Source organism: Vanellus vanellus, assembly GCF_965231255.1.
Source record: "Vanellus vanellus genome assembly, chromosome: 2".
NCBI lineage: Eukaryota > Metazoa > Chordata > Aves > Charadriiformes > Charadriidae > Vanellus > Vanellus vanellus.
The window spans coordinates 92,123,325-92,138,520 of NC_138906.1; the positions used below are offsets into that span (position 1 = coordinate 92,123,325).

At 39.4% G+C, this 15,196-nt stretch overlaps 1 protein-coding gene across 1 annotated transcript in view; it reads right to left on the reverse strand.

Annotated features, from left to right (window-relative positions):
• Positions 1-8,755: 8,755 nt before the first annotated feature.
• MTRR (5-methyltetrahydrofolate-homocysteine methyltransferase reductase) overlaps positions 8,756-15,196 on the reverse strand; it is a 28,629-nt gene continuing 22,188 nt past the window's right edge. The window contains exons 12-15 of the mRNA XM_082499668.1: positions 13,166-13,284; positions 11,508-11,600; positions 11,242-11,421; positions 8,756-10,281 (exon numbers count right to left, since the gene is read on the reverse strand). Of these exons, the coding sequence (XP_082355794.1) occupies positions 10,137-10,281; positions 11,242-11,421; positions 11,508-11,600; positions 13,166-13,284 (537 nt within the window). The 3' untranslated portion in view covers positions 8,756-10,136. The remainder of the gene's footprint in view (positions 10,282-11,241; positions 11,422-11,507; positions 11,601-13,165; positions 13,285-15,196) is intronic.

A 15,196-nucleotide genomic window follows, 5' to 3' on the forward strand; every position in this document is an offset into this window, starting at 1 on the left:
CTCGTTCCCATGTTTTCCGGATTATCACAGGGTTTGGCCTTGGAGTCTCCACCCCACTCCACTCCCCGTGTTGCTTTGCGAGCAATATTGTACAGGGAATCGCAGATGTAGTGGATTCTTCACATACCAGCTGCGGCTGTATTTGACCCTAGGAGCCTTTTGATTTTATACCTTTCCTTAATGTGTCAACAATGCTGTATTATTGACCATTTTAGTAATTATTGCACACCCTCCTATCTGTGTTTGCTCCAGCTGTTGTTAAGCAAGAAAAAACTAAAAATTTACTACTGTCAAACTGTGCCTCTGGGGGCTTCTGTTGGCATCAATGCCACCCCCTCTCAACATGGTTAGGAACCGGAAGGTGAAAAAAGGAAAGAGATTCTTTCTTGAAAACAGAGTCTTCCAAGAGTCACAAGGTGTTTATCTGCCTGTAGTTTCAGTAGCTCATACACCGCTCCTTTCTCATCATTGTAGAAAGCAAAAATGAGTGCTGGTGACATAAAGACTGGCTAATTCTGTAGGAATCTGTCCTCACCAAAAGAAAAAGAGTGCAGTATCATCTTAGTCTCAAGAAGTGGCAGTTTACAAGAATCACAAGCAGGGAGAGAGCATTTAGCTGGAAGACAGAGCAGTTTAGACAAACACACGGAAAGAGATACGTGAATGCATAAGTGTTGATTTCAGCATCTGGCCCTGCCTAAAAATGCTGAGTAGACATAGCCCCATAATTCTGTTTTGATTTGGGGATGTCCATAAATCAAGGGTAATTGACACCGTTTTCTCACACAACCTGAAAAACAATTTAAAAATACCATTGTCCCACCAGTGAGGAGAAAGTACTGGAAACAGCACTGCTGATCTTCCAGCAAGTTACAATAAAATGCATTGAAAAAACAAAACAAAACAAAACAAAACAAAACAAATTAAAGAAATCCAATCAATCGTCTAAGCAGTAGAGTTAAAAGCAGATTAGACTGACTGGATGCCTCTGACTGATGGAACCTCAAAAATCTGCTGTTTTGAAACCAACTGTAGAACCTTTTCTTTTTTAATAAGCACAAGTGGCTTTGAGCGCTTTATCAACAAGACAAACCTTTTCCATCAGAAGTGGAGCATTTATTCAAATGCTAATGAAAGTGAATATAATTTGTAGTGGTGCTGAATCAACTTTTCAAGACTGTAATTTGCATTTGTATAAAACTCCAATTTTTTCAATATGAAACACATTTGAATAGTGGTTTGAGACTAAACAAATTGACATACTGCTTTTCAAAGTATTTTGATTTCTTTATGATAGACAACTCTAATAATACTGAGCGGCTTTTCATACTTACACATTCTCTACAATTGGAGAGCAGACTCTCGAGATTCATTAAAATAGTCTATACTTCTTGTATTAAACCATTGTATCAACTAGCTCAATTTTCAGATCCAAATCAATTGCTCGTACCATTCTGCCAACGCAGATTCATCTCTCAATTCACCATAAGTAACCAAGGCTTCTGGGCCACAACTTTTAGCAATGTATTAGTCTTCCCATAATCACCAGCAGGCATGCAGTGATTCTCCTGTTTTTATTCCTCCCTAACACCCCCAAAATCAGAACAGAATAGAAAATAATACTGAAAATATTCTGTTATTTGTTGTATAATCAGTCGTGTCTGAAATTGGACTACTGGATTCAGTTTTGGTTTTCCCAACTCAGATGAAGCATAACTGGCGTGAAACGGAATCAGAGATGGAGGCACAAAGCTTCCATTTGAAGAGCAGGAAAAAAACTGAGATGCCGGATGACAGAGCTACTCAAAAAAAAAAAAAAAAAAAAGTCTCCCTGTTATATAAGGGACATCCAGTGAAACTGAGTCACTAATAAATTGGCTGTGCAAGACCATCAACATACCAAATTGCTAAATGCATAAATATGCAATTAAAATATCCATTTTTACACTATAGAAAATAAAAGTTGTAAGCATATGACCTCATGTAAACCATAAAGGTCAAAGTTGAGCTTTAGGCAGATCATTTCATATCTGTTTGCTACGTGTTATTTTATTCTGCTTTTTTAAAAAAAATCGCCTACAGAGTAATGGGCTGAATATAAATGGTCATTTAAGTGGAATTTAGCACTATATACAGTTACAGTTGAATTTTTCCATTCAAGCACATGATTTCTGAGTCAGATACATTTCAAATTACCTATGCCATGGTGTGGACAAAGGTTTTATTCAGGTGTACGCATCTGATATCGTATCCACCACGGGCGCTACTTTAGCCAAGCGGGGAACTTGACAAAGTATTTGTATCCTCAACAGCACAGAAATATTATCATCTGGGAATTAGTATTAGTAAGGCTACGTGATAACATTTAGATAAAATATGCAGTGAATATTATCCATATGGTTTATGTGACAACACATCTTTGTCTAGTAACAGTAATTGCTATTTAGGCAGCATAAAATATAACTGCTGGAGAAGTATTTGCATAACATTCAGGGATGGTTTCAAAAAAGTTAGGATTTTCAGAGTATTTACAATAGCTAAGAGCGCAGTAAGCCACTGGTTAATGGAAGAGTTCACATAAAACCTGTGTAGATGCCACTAAGTCTTTGGCATTCCGTACCTCCTGCCCTACGCAGCAATATGAATGACTGCAAGGGATAAGCAGGAAATTGAAGAACATCTAACAAGCAGAAATGGATTTCTTTTTTTTTAATTAATATGTTGGAATAGTAACACTTTCACTGTCTTGATCGTATCTAACCAGCTGAATAAAAACTGAACAATATAACCTGCCTGGCACATGCTCTTAAAAGCCTCACAGGAAACTAATTATCATTGCTGGACTCTATTTAAAAAAAAAAAAAAAAATCTGAAGAAAAATAAACTAAAATAATTACAACAGAATTAAGGGTCACGTGAGGAAGACGATTCCACCAGAAGAAATATCTGGCTGCACAGATATTTCTGTTGGGCAAGGAAGAGAAAATCCTTCTGTCCCAGGAGCCTGCCCAAGAGCAGGACATAAGCGAAGCTGACACGTAACAGCGGGTGCAGCTGACAGGAACAATAAAAAATAGACCTTGTCAAAAAACCACAAGCAAACAAACAAACAAAACTCCATGACACGATTTCACCATGTTCCTGAGTATAATCTAAGCAGTACCGGGGCTTCGGAGACGGGCTGTCTGGAACGTGCACAAGGGCACAGGAGGTACTACCGTGTCTTACACTGCCCAGATGTCTGGCATGACCGGCACAGGCAGGAGGGGGGGGGGAAGCACTTTAACTAACCACCTCATAGTGGCTTGAAGAGAGGAGTCCTCCCCCTGAGGAAGAAGGAGCAGAAGAGATGTGTCGTGAACAGACCACAACCCCGTCCCCCTGCGCCGCTCGGGGGGAGGAGGGAGAGAAATCGGGAGTGAAGTGGAGCCCGGGAAGAAGGGAGGGGTGGGGGGAAAGTGTTTTAAGATTTGGGTTTATTTCTCATTACCCTACTCTGATTTTAATTGGTAATAAATTAAATTAATGTACCCCAAGTCAAGTCTGTTTTGCCCATGAGGGTAATTGCTGAGTGATGTCCCTGTCCGTACCTCAACCCACGAGCCTTTTGTGATAGGGCAGTAATAGAGCTGCCTTGGTGGGCACCTGGTGTCCAGCCGGGGTCAGCCCAGCACAGCAAGTTTATCTAAGAACAGTGCCGAGTAATAGCTGTTAGGACAGTGTACATAGCTGCCAAGTGCTCAGACAGAGCAACAAAAGTGCCACACACAGAAAGGTAGAGAGTTATGAGCATGACTCCTAATTACCATAAGACTTCCCGTACTCACTTTCTCTTAAGCTAATACTTCTTTCCCTGTTTCTAGTTCCAAAGTAAAACTGGAATATGGTTAAGCCAAAAACTTTAGTCTTGAGGCTTAATCTCCAAAGGAACCCAACAGACAGCAAAATACACTACACATTTCCCAGCAGCGATCAAAAATAGGATAAGGCTCATGTGTGAAACAGGTTCAACAAGCACAGCACACAACTCGACCTTGCTCTGTCCCTTTGAGTTAAAAAGTTAATCAGCCAAGGGGGTTTTTTGTTTTCTTTTAAAATCTTTTCCTACCCTACTCACAAATTTGGTCAGAACAAAAATACTTACAGAGGCCCAAATAAACCAATGTTTGGAGAAGCCCTCAAAAGAAGCCCTCTTTCAGCTCAGTGACCTAAGTTTCCTTAGAACAAAACGTTTCATTTTGGGTAAAACACTGGCAGATTCTTCTCCAAATCGTGGTTGCTGATAACTGGGAATGGTGAAAGAGAGGGGAAAAGGTATTTCAATATTACAGAATCACAGAATGGTCAGGGTTGGAAGGGACCTCTGGAGATCATCTAGTCCAACCCCCCTGCCGGAGCAGGGTCACCTACAGCAGGTTGCATTCTCAAATTACCTACAAACTCTATGCCTTGCAATGCAGCCCCTGCCTTACCCCACAAGCTTATTTTATTTTGAGACTTAATCAACTTGGACTTTTACTTCCCATAACCTTCCTCCCCCGCCATCCCTGTTGCCATTCAACACTTAAGGTGCCGTTCAGCAGCTAAGATCGATCCTTAAAATGGACACTCTACTCATGTTTCTGTGAGTTTACCGTTTCTCTCATCTGGCCTTGTCATTTTTCAGAAGAAACTCCTCAAGATGCTCAGTGTCCTCAGAGACTGCTAAATAGGTGTATTCATCCCATTCCTGTCAATATTCTAGATTTCCTGAAAAGTTGGGAGAGAGGGAGGAAGGAAAAGGAGAGAATATAGAAGTGCAAGAAACGGGGAAATACTACTTCTACTTCCAGGTGCAGTAAAGTCAGCTTGAATTTAGAAAGAGCAAACTGAAAAAATTGGCATGAGTTTAGTAATTTGAAAACCTCTTTTGAAACTACAGATTAAAAGAGAAAGTGTAATATCACCCACATTTCACAAACTCAGGTTAATATTCAGAAACTGATGAGAAAACGGTCATAAGGAATGTTTCACCATTAATTCTTCTCCGGAGCAACGGCCTTAATGTAACAACCGGTTCTTGTTGCCAGCATAAAGACTGTAAGCCTCTCAAATACAAGAAACAGCATACAACCATCATTACTTCATTTAAATGATAAAGGAATTCTTTAACCAATTCTGGAATTAGGAGGAAAAGCACATACACGATATTTCTCTAATGAAAGAAAGCGAAAAGATGTTAAAAAAAAAAAAAATCCCCTGTTTAGCTTTAGGAGATGTAGTAAAGTCCACCTCTGTATGCTTTTCTGAAAGGCACACTGAGGAGGAGTCATAAATCAGCGATATCCAATTATACAGAGGCACAATTTAATTAAGAAAAACATACAGTTCTTATTACAAACCTTCTCCATCTCCATGATTCCTGTATCTCAGAAGTCCTTTCCTCCCTCCCTTTCCTGCCCGGTCAATGTCACTGAATGTGAACACAAAAACACTTCAAGTAAGAACACAATTTGGGGTTTGTCTGAAGGTTGGGCTTTGCACCATGCAGTTCCAAATTTAAGAGTAAGCTGCAACTATTTTCTATTGCTCTAAGAGATCATAATAAAGGCCACGTGCTTCACTACAGACTTACCGTTACATTACCAAGTAATACAAGTATTTGGGGTTTGTAGAGAATTGATAACAGGGGAAGGGAAACGCATGGATACCAGTTGTAAATTAGACCCTCTGGCAAACAATACACACGATCAGAAAAGGACATGCAACTCCTAATATCCCAAAAGGTGTCACGTTATTATCTGTAGTACTACTAAAAATGTCATCGCAACTTCTGCATTGTGATATGTAATTAAGCAAAAATGAATAGCCATAGGAAATCTGGGAAAAAATGCAACTTGTAGTCAGAAGAACATTCTTTTCTCTGTAATCTCCAAGAACTTCCAAGGGGCACTGAAAATCATAAAAGCTATCTGAGAACACACATGATACAATAAATGCTATTTCCAAACAAACTCCAGTTAACAGAAGGTAGCTAATGATTTATCTTTATTATTGCAATACTTGCAGCTTTTTCTTTCATTCATGATTTTTGAGAACATGTAAAGGTGATTGGCTGATGCAAAATGTTGATGAGCACCTTAGTCATTTCCATTAAAGTTTTAAATTGGAGTACTTCTCAAAAAAGAAGCACTTCTCTCCTTTTTATGTGCCAAAGATCAAAAAATGCACCATTTGAAATTACTATAAGCCATCTCTCCCTACGGAGCTTTTTTTTTGTAGAGATTACTTGACAGTGATCGATACAACTGTTTTGCTGAAAAATTTCTGCACAAAACCAAAACTGTAACCAGTGGTGTCCCCCAGGGGTCAATACTTGGTCCAATTTTGTTCAATAAATTCATTAATGACCTGGATGAGGGGACAGAGTGTATCCGCAGCAAGTTTGCTGATGATACCAAACTGGGTGGGGTGGCTGACACCCCAGAGGGACGTGCTGCCATCCAGCGTGACCTGGACAGACAAGAACCTAATGAGGTTCAACAAAAGCAAGTGCAAGGTCCTGCACCTGGGGAGGAAGAATGCTAGGCACCAGTATAGGTTAGGGGCGGACCTGCTGGGAAGTAGCTCTGAGGAGAAGGATCTGGGGGTTGTGGTAGACAGTAAATTATCCATGGCCCAGCAATGTGCCCTTGTTGCCAAAAAGGCCAATGGAATCCTGGGCTGCATAGGGAAGGGTGTGGCCAGTAGGTCGAGGGAGGTCATTCTCCCCCTCTACTCTGCACTGGTGAGGCCACAACTGGAATACTGTGTCCAGTTTTGGGCTCCCCAGTTCAAGAGGGACAGGGAACTGCTGGAGTGAGTCCAGAGAAGGGCAACTAAGATGATTAAGGGATTGGAGCATCTCCCTTATGAGGAAAGGCTGAGAGAGCTGGGACTCTTTAGCCTGGAGAAGAGAAGGCTGAGGGGAGACCTTATTATGGCGTACAAGTATCTAAAGGGTGGGTTGAAGGAAGATGGAGCCAGGCTCTTTTCAACGGTTCCCAGTAACAGGACGAGGGGTAATGGGCACAAGTTAGAACACAGGAAGTTCCGTTCAAATACACGGAAAAACTTCTTTACGGTGAGGGTGACAGAGCACTGGCACAGGCTGCCCAGGGAGGTTGTGGAGTCCCCTTCTCTGGAGATTTTCAAGACCCGCCTGGATGCAGTCCTGAGTAGTGCTCTGGGCAATCCTGCTTTGGCAGGGGAGTTGGACTAGATGATCTCTAGAGGTCCCTTCCAACTCTGAAAATTCCATGATTCCATGAAAATTTTAGTTGATCTCTTCCAAGGATATTTAAATAATCATCACACAGGTTATATCAAAACCTTAATTCCAGGCACTGCACTAGAATGTTTCTTCTTTAAATACACAATTTTATTCTAACTGATCATCATATTTTTCCCATATTTTTTTCTTGATTTACCTACCAATTAACTAATAATCACTAGACAACCACAAGACTTGGAATAAGCGACGTGGTTCTGATCATGCATAAGGCAAAACAAAACAAGAATTCTCCCCAGGAAATAAACAATTATTTGTCTAAAATAGTCTCTCATACTTTGTGTTGATCTTGAAAGATCTAAGTATAACAAGGAACCATGGAGACAACACAGATGTTTAGAAATTAGAAAAAGCAGAGGGAAGAGAAGAGGGATCTGAGGAGAAGCATGAATGACCTACACTATTACTCTTCCACCTATTTGCACTCTAAATGGCCCTTGTTAGAAAGAAGACCAGATACTTCAACAATTTGCTTTCAACTTGATTTTTGCAGTGGATGGTCATATGCAAGGACAACTGCTTTCAAAACACAATATTTTAGTATATCTACAATTTAAAAAAAAAATAATTAGTAATCTGAGAAAGTATTTACTAAGCAATATTTCTCCAGCAACCAAATTCAACCCAACCAGTGAATTTGCTTGTAAATTAAACCACAAACATTTTAGAGACAGGAATGGCAATGATTTCAAAAGAATGAAGCAGGAAAATCTTATAAGAATTCGCACAAAGTATAGCAAAACTTTGAGATACGATGGAATGAAAAAAATAGGTATTTAAAGAAAACTTCAGAATTGAAATTCCACAGTAACCTTTCTCTCCAACGTTCTGAATATTCATTCCTTTTGGCAGTTACTGTCATCGTGTGAGCTGAAAAAATACATATAGTCTCAGTATCTAGGAAGTGTTCTGTAGTGGGTTGAAGAGAAGGCTCCAAGGATATCTTATTGCTGCCTTCCAGTACCTAAAGGGGGCCTACAGGAGAGCTGGGGAAGGACTTTTTACTAGGGCATGTAGCAACAGGACGAGAGGGAATGGCTTTAAACTGGAAGAGGGCAGTTTCAGATTGAACATTAGGAAGAAATTTTTCACTTTGAGGTTGGTAAGGCACTGGAACAGGTTGCCCAGAGAAGTTGTTGAGGCCCCATCCCTGGAGGTGTTCAAAGGCCAGGCTGGACGTACGTGGCCTTGGGCAACCTGGTCTAGTGGGAGGTGTCCCTGCCTGTGGCAGGGGGGTTGGAACTCGATGATCTTCAAGGTCCTTTCCAACCTAAACCATTCCATGATTCTATGACCCTGGCTGGACACCAGGTGCCCACCAAAGCCACTCTATCACTCTCCCTCCTCAGCTGGACAGGGGATAAAAAAATATAACAAAAGGCTCATGGGTCAGGATAAGGACAGGGAGATCACTCATCAATTACCGTCATGGGCAAAACACTCAACTTGGGGAAAATAATTTAATTTATTACCAATTAAAATCAGAGTAGGGTAACGAGAAAAGTAAAACCAAATCTTAAAACATGTTCCCTCTACCCCTCCCTTCTTTCTGGGCTCAACTTCACTCCCGATTTCTCTCCCTCCTCCCCACAAGCAGCACAGGGAGATGGGGAATGGGGGTTGCAGTCAGTTCATCACATGTTGTCTCTGCCACTCCTTCCTCATCAGGGGGAGGATTCCACACTCTTCCCCTGCTCCAGCATGGGGTCCCTCTGACAGGAAACAGTTCTCCACAAACTTCTCCAACATGAGTCCGTCCCACGGACTGCAGTTCTTCATTAACTGCTCAAGCGCGGGACCCTTCCATGGGTACAGTCCTTCAGGAACAAACTGCTCCAGTGTGGGTCCCCCACGGGGTCACAAGTCCTGCCAGCAAACCTGCTCCAGTGTGGACTCCTCTCTCCACAGGTCCACAGGTCCTGCCAGGAGCCTGGTCCAGTGCAAGCTTCCCATGGGGTCACAGCCTTCTTTGGGTACATCCACCTGCTCCAGTGTGGGGTCCTCCATGGGCTGCAGTGGATATCTGCTCCACCGTGGACGTCCACGGGCTGCAGGGGGACAGCATGCCTCACCACGGTCTTCACCACAGGCTGCAGCGGAATCTCTGCTCCTGCACCTGGACCACCTCCTCCCCCTCCTTCTTCACTGACCCTGGTGTCTGCAGAGTTGTTGCTCTCATCTTCTCACTGCTCTCTCTGGCTGCTGCTACCCCAGTTACACCCCTTTCCCCCACTTCTTAAAGATGTTATCGCAGAAGTGCAACCGCTGTTGCTGACGGGCTTGGCCTTGGCCTTGGCCAGTGGCAGGTCCATCTCAGATCCAACATCAAGGAAGCTTCTAGCAGCTTCTCACAGAAGCCACCTCTGTAGCCCCCCTGCTACCAAAACCTTGCCGTACAAAGCCAATACATGTTCAAATAAATCTTGGCAAGTCAGTAATACATTTGATGATGCACAAATTAGTGTGTAACATCATATTTGCTCTGTAGCTTCTTTATGTATACATTATAGGAAAAAATACATGATGTAAACATACAATTATACTTGTACAAGTACAGAAGTTTTTACTTTCTATGTGAAACCAATCTTAAAATGAGAAACAAGGCACTGAGGCAGTCCATTATGTAATGTTGTCAAAACATCATACGCTTCAAAAGGCAGCCTGGCTTGTTGTCATTTAAAAGGTTACATCTTCCTGTTTGAGAGGTCAATAGAGAAAGTTAAGATTTGTGTGACTACAGGCAGCACTTCTGACAATAACTTCTAGTTAAAAGTATAAGTGTGAAACAAAATCTTTTGTGTTACAAAGGCATAGGAAAAGCTAAATATTAGCTCCAAACATCCTGCAAATATCGTTTTGCTTCTCGAAGCGTGGCCAGGATTTTCATTGCTTCCAATTTGTCAACTTCCATTTCCATGCTTATAACATCCACTACAGCATCACTTACACCATCAGCCATGTGCTTCTTATCTCTGGAAAAAGAAAAGGGGGTAGGAGGGAGGAAAATGTGTATTTTTCCTTTTATCAATAGCTTCAGAGCCAGGAAAACAGGCACTAAAAATAAAACTCCAAACACAAGTACAGCTTCTATATTGTATGGCAAGATTCTCACTGAGTTTTTGTGTAGCTGGGCACTGACAGTAAGAAGGGTTTCTCTCAATCAAACATTAGAAAGTTTCCAGCATGCTGTAATTTGTAAGAAAAAAAAAACCTTGGAACCCTAGTTGAGCTGTCACAGAATAACTGTTTTCTTTTAGGGAGAACTGGACCTGCTGAAGTATTTTTTATTATTATATCACCATATGGTTCCAATACAAAAAAACCCAAAACCCAACCAAACAAAAAAACCCCACTCTCACTCATTAATAATGCTGCTTTTAATACAAATAGCTGACATTTATTCTTGCAGGAGAAAGTATTGACATTGGGCTCTACGTTCAAACAGTTTGTCCATTTATCAACAAAATTCCTAAAAATCTCAAACCTCCAGGTAAGTTAGCTTCCACAAATAAAACTTCCCGCATTAAAATAAATTACTATCGTGGAATTTAGTATTGTGGCCCATCCAAGCCTGGGACAGCAGCAGAGAACTGCTGCTATCTCACAGCTGTGCAGTTTATCATCACACGTATTCAAGTATCTCATTTTCTCAAGAGAAATCTATTAGCTTGAAACCTCCTATACCTTAATTAAATACTAAAAAAGGGAAAGTAGTAATAAGTGACTCAAGCAACCAGTGGAACTGTGTCATTACAAGGTCTACTTTCAAGACTGTATTGGAAAAAATGGACATAGTGATGACCTTCAAGCAATCCAGGAAGGCTATTTCAGCATCATGTTGGTCCTTTCAGACAGCAATAAGTCTTTCTAAAGCCTCAAACTTCTGCTAACTCTGTGCTCTTTCTGAGACAGTCCATCTCCACTCTACTCACCCACATACGTAGAAGTAACCTCTCTCTTTCAGCAGGACTCGGGCAACTTCCTTAGCATAAAGCCTAATGACATCTTGCACATATTTAGGTGGGGCTACTTCTGCAGTTGAAGAGTCTCTTGAGAAACAAACCTTAAGATGAGTTAACGTACCATTTTCAAGAAAACATCTGAGCTCATCTCTGAAAGGCAATAAAAACTGTTAGTAATGACTCTGAGATAAGCATTCTCTCATGAATACAAAATTAATGTTAAATAGTGAACTTGCTTGAACAAATAGTCTCGATCTTGATGCCGACAACCAAAAAACAGCCACGTCTCTCCAAATTCCCAGTCTGTATGTTCTTCTCTGAGCTTTTGCCTAAACAGACCAAATAAGAAGAATGTATTGATAGTACGTAAATCAAATCATGTTTTTAGGAAGTGCAGAATCTAAAATGCCCATAACCTAATTCTCATTTAAAGCAGTGCTTTAATAAACCTCTGTATTGGCAGAAATGTGAAACAGCATAAGGTAAATCACAGTCAAACCCTCCTTCTCTGATTTTCTTGAGTACTCACTTTTGGCCCAGCTCAAAATCAATCAACTTTAAAGATGGATTTTTTTTTGCCACAGTTTCATATTGGAATAGCCAAGTTTGACACTTCCAAACATCTCACAAAGCAACCCTGACTGCTGAATAAGGAGATCACTACCCTTTATCATCCATTGGAAGCCCTGTAAAAACACCTGGGAAAACTCAGCATGAAGCATTTTTAGCACACTTTCCATTTAACTGTAAAAACCTGCAAGGCTTTATGAATAACAATCTATTTACTACTACATCACCAGCAGAGTTACTGCATTTTTTTGAAATAATGCTGAAGGTTATTACTTTATAGGGGTTTTAGCTGCAACTTTCTAGTTATATTTTGAGAGAAAGTTTTTATTTATCATTGGTAAAATGCTTATGAAATGCTATGAATCCTTTAAAATAAAATGCAAAATACTTCTGAGAGATAAAGCTATATTTGGGGGTTAAGACTAAGGAGTAAGGTTTGTACTAATGATTTGGTTAAAGTCAGAAACATCATGTCAAAATTTCACTTTTCTCTCAAATTAAATGGTTTTAAAATAATTGTTACAGCATGCAATAAACTCCATCATCTCGCTGGAACAAATGAATCATGCAGGAACAATACAAGATGTGTTGGATACCTATAAAACCTGCAACCATTCCTGCCCAAATATTCCACTCTTCCCATTCATTGTTTCCTCCAAATGATCATGTTCTTACACATGCCTGGTGATGAGGTACCTGTCACTTTTTGAAGAAGCGCCTCTTTGTCTTGCAAAATTATGCTGCTGGAATTGGAAGGAAAACAAAGGGATCCACCTTCCCTCAAATACAAACCCACAAAACCCAAGATTACTGCCCAGTTAAGGGTTCAGGTGTCAAGCTCCTGATCTTAAAACATCAAAATGTGTAAACACACAGAAATAGGGGAATGTGGTAGAAAACTCGACATTCAGCATGCCAGGGCTTTTAATATAAATGTCACTTCTCAAGGAAAATAATTTTGAATATCAAAGTTAAGCCGATCAATACTGTTTCTAACAACTACCAACCACTTACAGGGCTTCCACTAGCACTACACACATAAAAGATTTAATTTCTTATTATTGTTTCTGCAATTTGCCCAATTCCTTATATATCCACTACGGATATTAAATACAGTCAGATGAAAGTGTAAGTTTAACTCATTTGAAAAACAAATAAATAAACAAGCACTGCTTATTTAAAATTAATAAGACTTTCCAATTGACACCACTGCTACAAAAATTAAAAAGAAAAAAAACCCCTAACTATATTTGTACTCAAAAGCTGAGGCTGTAATTTCCTCAACACAAAGAGGCTGCTTTCGAGGTAACAATTTGGTACATACCTATGTTGTAGGAAACCAATAAATGGTGAAATTCCTGTTCCCGGACCAACCATCATGAATGGGACAGATGGGTCTGCAGGCAAGTGGAAAGTATTGTTTGGACGAGCAAAAATAGATATCTAAAATGAAATTAGATAGAATATAATTGAAGAATATTTTTAAGCAGTGAAAATGCCATGAACATTTCAGAACCTTTAGGATATTTACACAGTGTACATGTACACACACCCTTTCAAATCCTGACCTTCAGAGTTTATTTTTAATGCCATACAGACATCTGGAATAAAATTTCACATGAGTTTCTGAAAATAACACACCATACTTACAAACCTATTAATTAATCAGGAGAAAAACTAGGCAAAACCACACAAACATGAGTTTGTGAGTATGAAAGTTGACCACACCATAAATTTGAGGAATACCGTTAAGAAAATTCATGTAATTGGTGCTGGTACTCAAAAGGAAGCAAAGCTTATTGCTATGATAGGCAACTCAAACTTTTTTTACATTGTGGACATCTAAAAACATTCCGGTGGAGGTAAGGATTTGTTTATAGCAAATTGAAGCCTACTGATACCAAGTTTGTTTTCTTAATTTTCGTAACAGTTTAGCATCATCTCCAAAAATGCATATGGGTGAGGGGAGGCAGATAACTTCTCAAAGACCTTGAGAAACGGTTTATATGATTCCACTGAGAAACCCTAATTCTGATCTTCAAATCTGTGTTTGAAAGGAAGTTGAAATATGATTTTCACAGGAGCTCCGCAACTGTTTTCTGAGGCATGGCTAACATAATGTTTAGAAAATGAGTAATGACTATTTTTAATTCTTTAAAAGATTATTCAAGACTCAGCAGCAGCCATAGCAGAGCTTCATCCATTAAAGTCATAAGCAAACATCCAATTTATTTTGCATATTAATTATGAAAGGATTTGAATTTACTTTCAAGTTTAAGGAAAGAATGAAGCACTAGACTAAGTTATTTAAACTTTGCTCTGTAAACCTGAGTGGTTTAGCACTACTCATTTCTTATAATTTAATTCACTACAGATACTAGAATGTTAAAAAGGATTATTTTTCTGGTTTGATGATGATAAAAAATAGTACAATTTTTGCTGCAGGGGGCAACATTTGTATTTCTATTACACTTACTCTTCAAACCACACTTGAGTTCGGAGGTTATTTTCTCTATTAACAATTCCAAACTGGCCATTCCTTTAAAAAATACTGCAAAGGGCAAACACATTTATACTGTAAAGTGTTTTCAATTAATCTAATGTATTTTTGCATAAGATCACACTCATCTATTTTGGACTGGTATTCCACATATTTCTGCAATCTATGTATATTGCTGTACAGTTATCTGTACTGAATTCTAGCTTGTGCAGCCGATGCAAATTCTGAACATTATTCAGACTCATTTTGTGATAATCCTTTTTTTTTCTTTTATTCCACCTCTGTTTCATGTTTGATCTTTAATATATTGCAAATCAATTGCATTTTAAATATAGAGCAGATGTGAATACTAGAATAAGATATACGATGCACATATTAATCAGCTTGGTTTTGGAGTTAGTTTTAAAAAATTAAGATAACTTGTGTGGGTTTTCCTTCCATTTTGACAGACCAACACTTTGAATTATTGGCACAGTTTTCTTGTAACCAAATTCTACACTTGTGTCCATTTTTCTTCATCAAATATAGATTACACTGGCAGTAGTTCTTTTGTCATATTAATTATATAGTAGAATTCCAAATTTTTAATAATTAGCTTACACCTAATAACTTTGAGATTGTTTAATTACATAGTTTCTCTGCCATGAAAGGAAAAGAAGAAAAAAACCAGAACAGTACATTCTCTTAATAATACCCACTAGGCCAAACCATCTTTGATGCGTATCAGAAATACCACAGAAGATTGTCCTCTGTGTCACATTCAATAACTTGGTTTTGCAAACTGTGTGAGGCTTGACAAGAAGAGGTTTATGATTTCTCCCCTATTATCCACCACCTGGAAGTGATCAAGTGCCT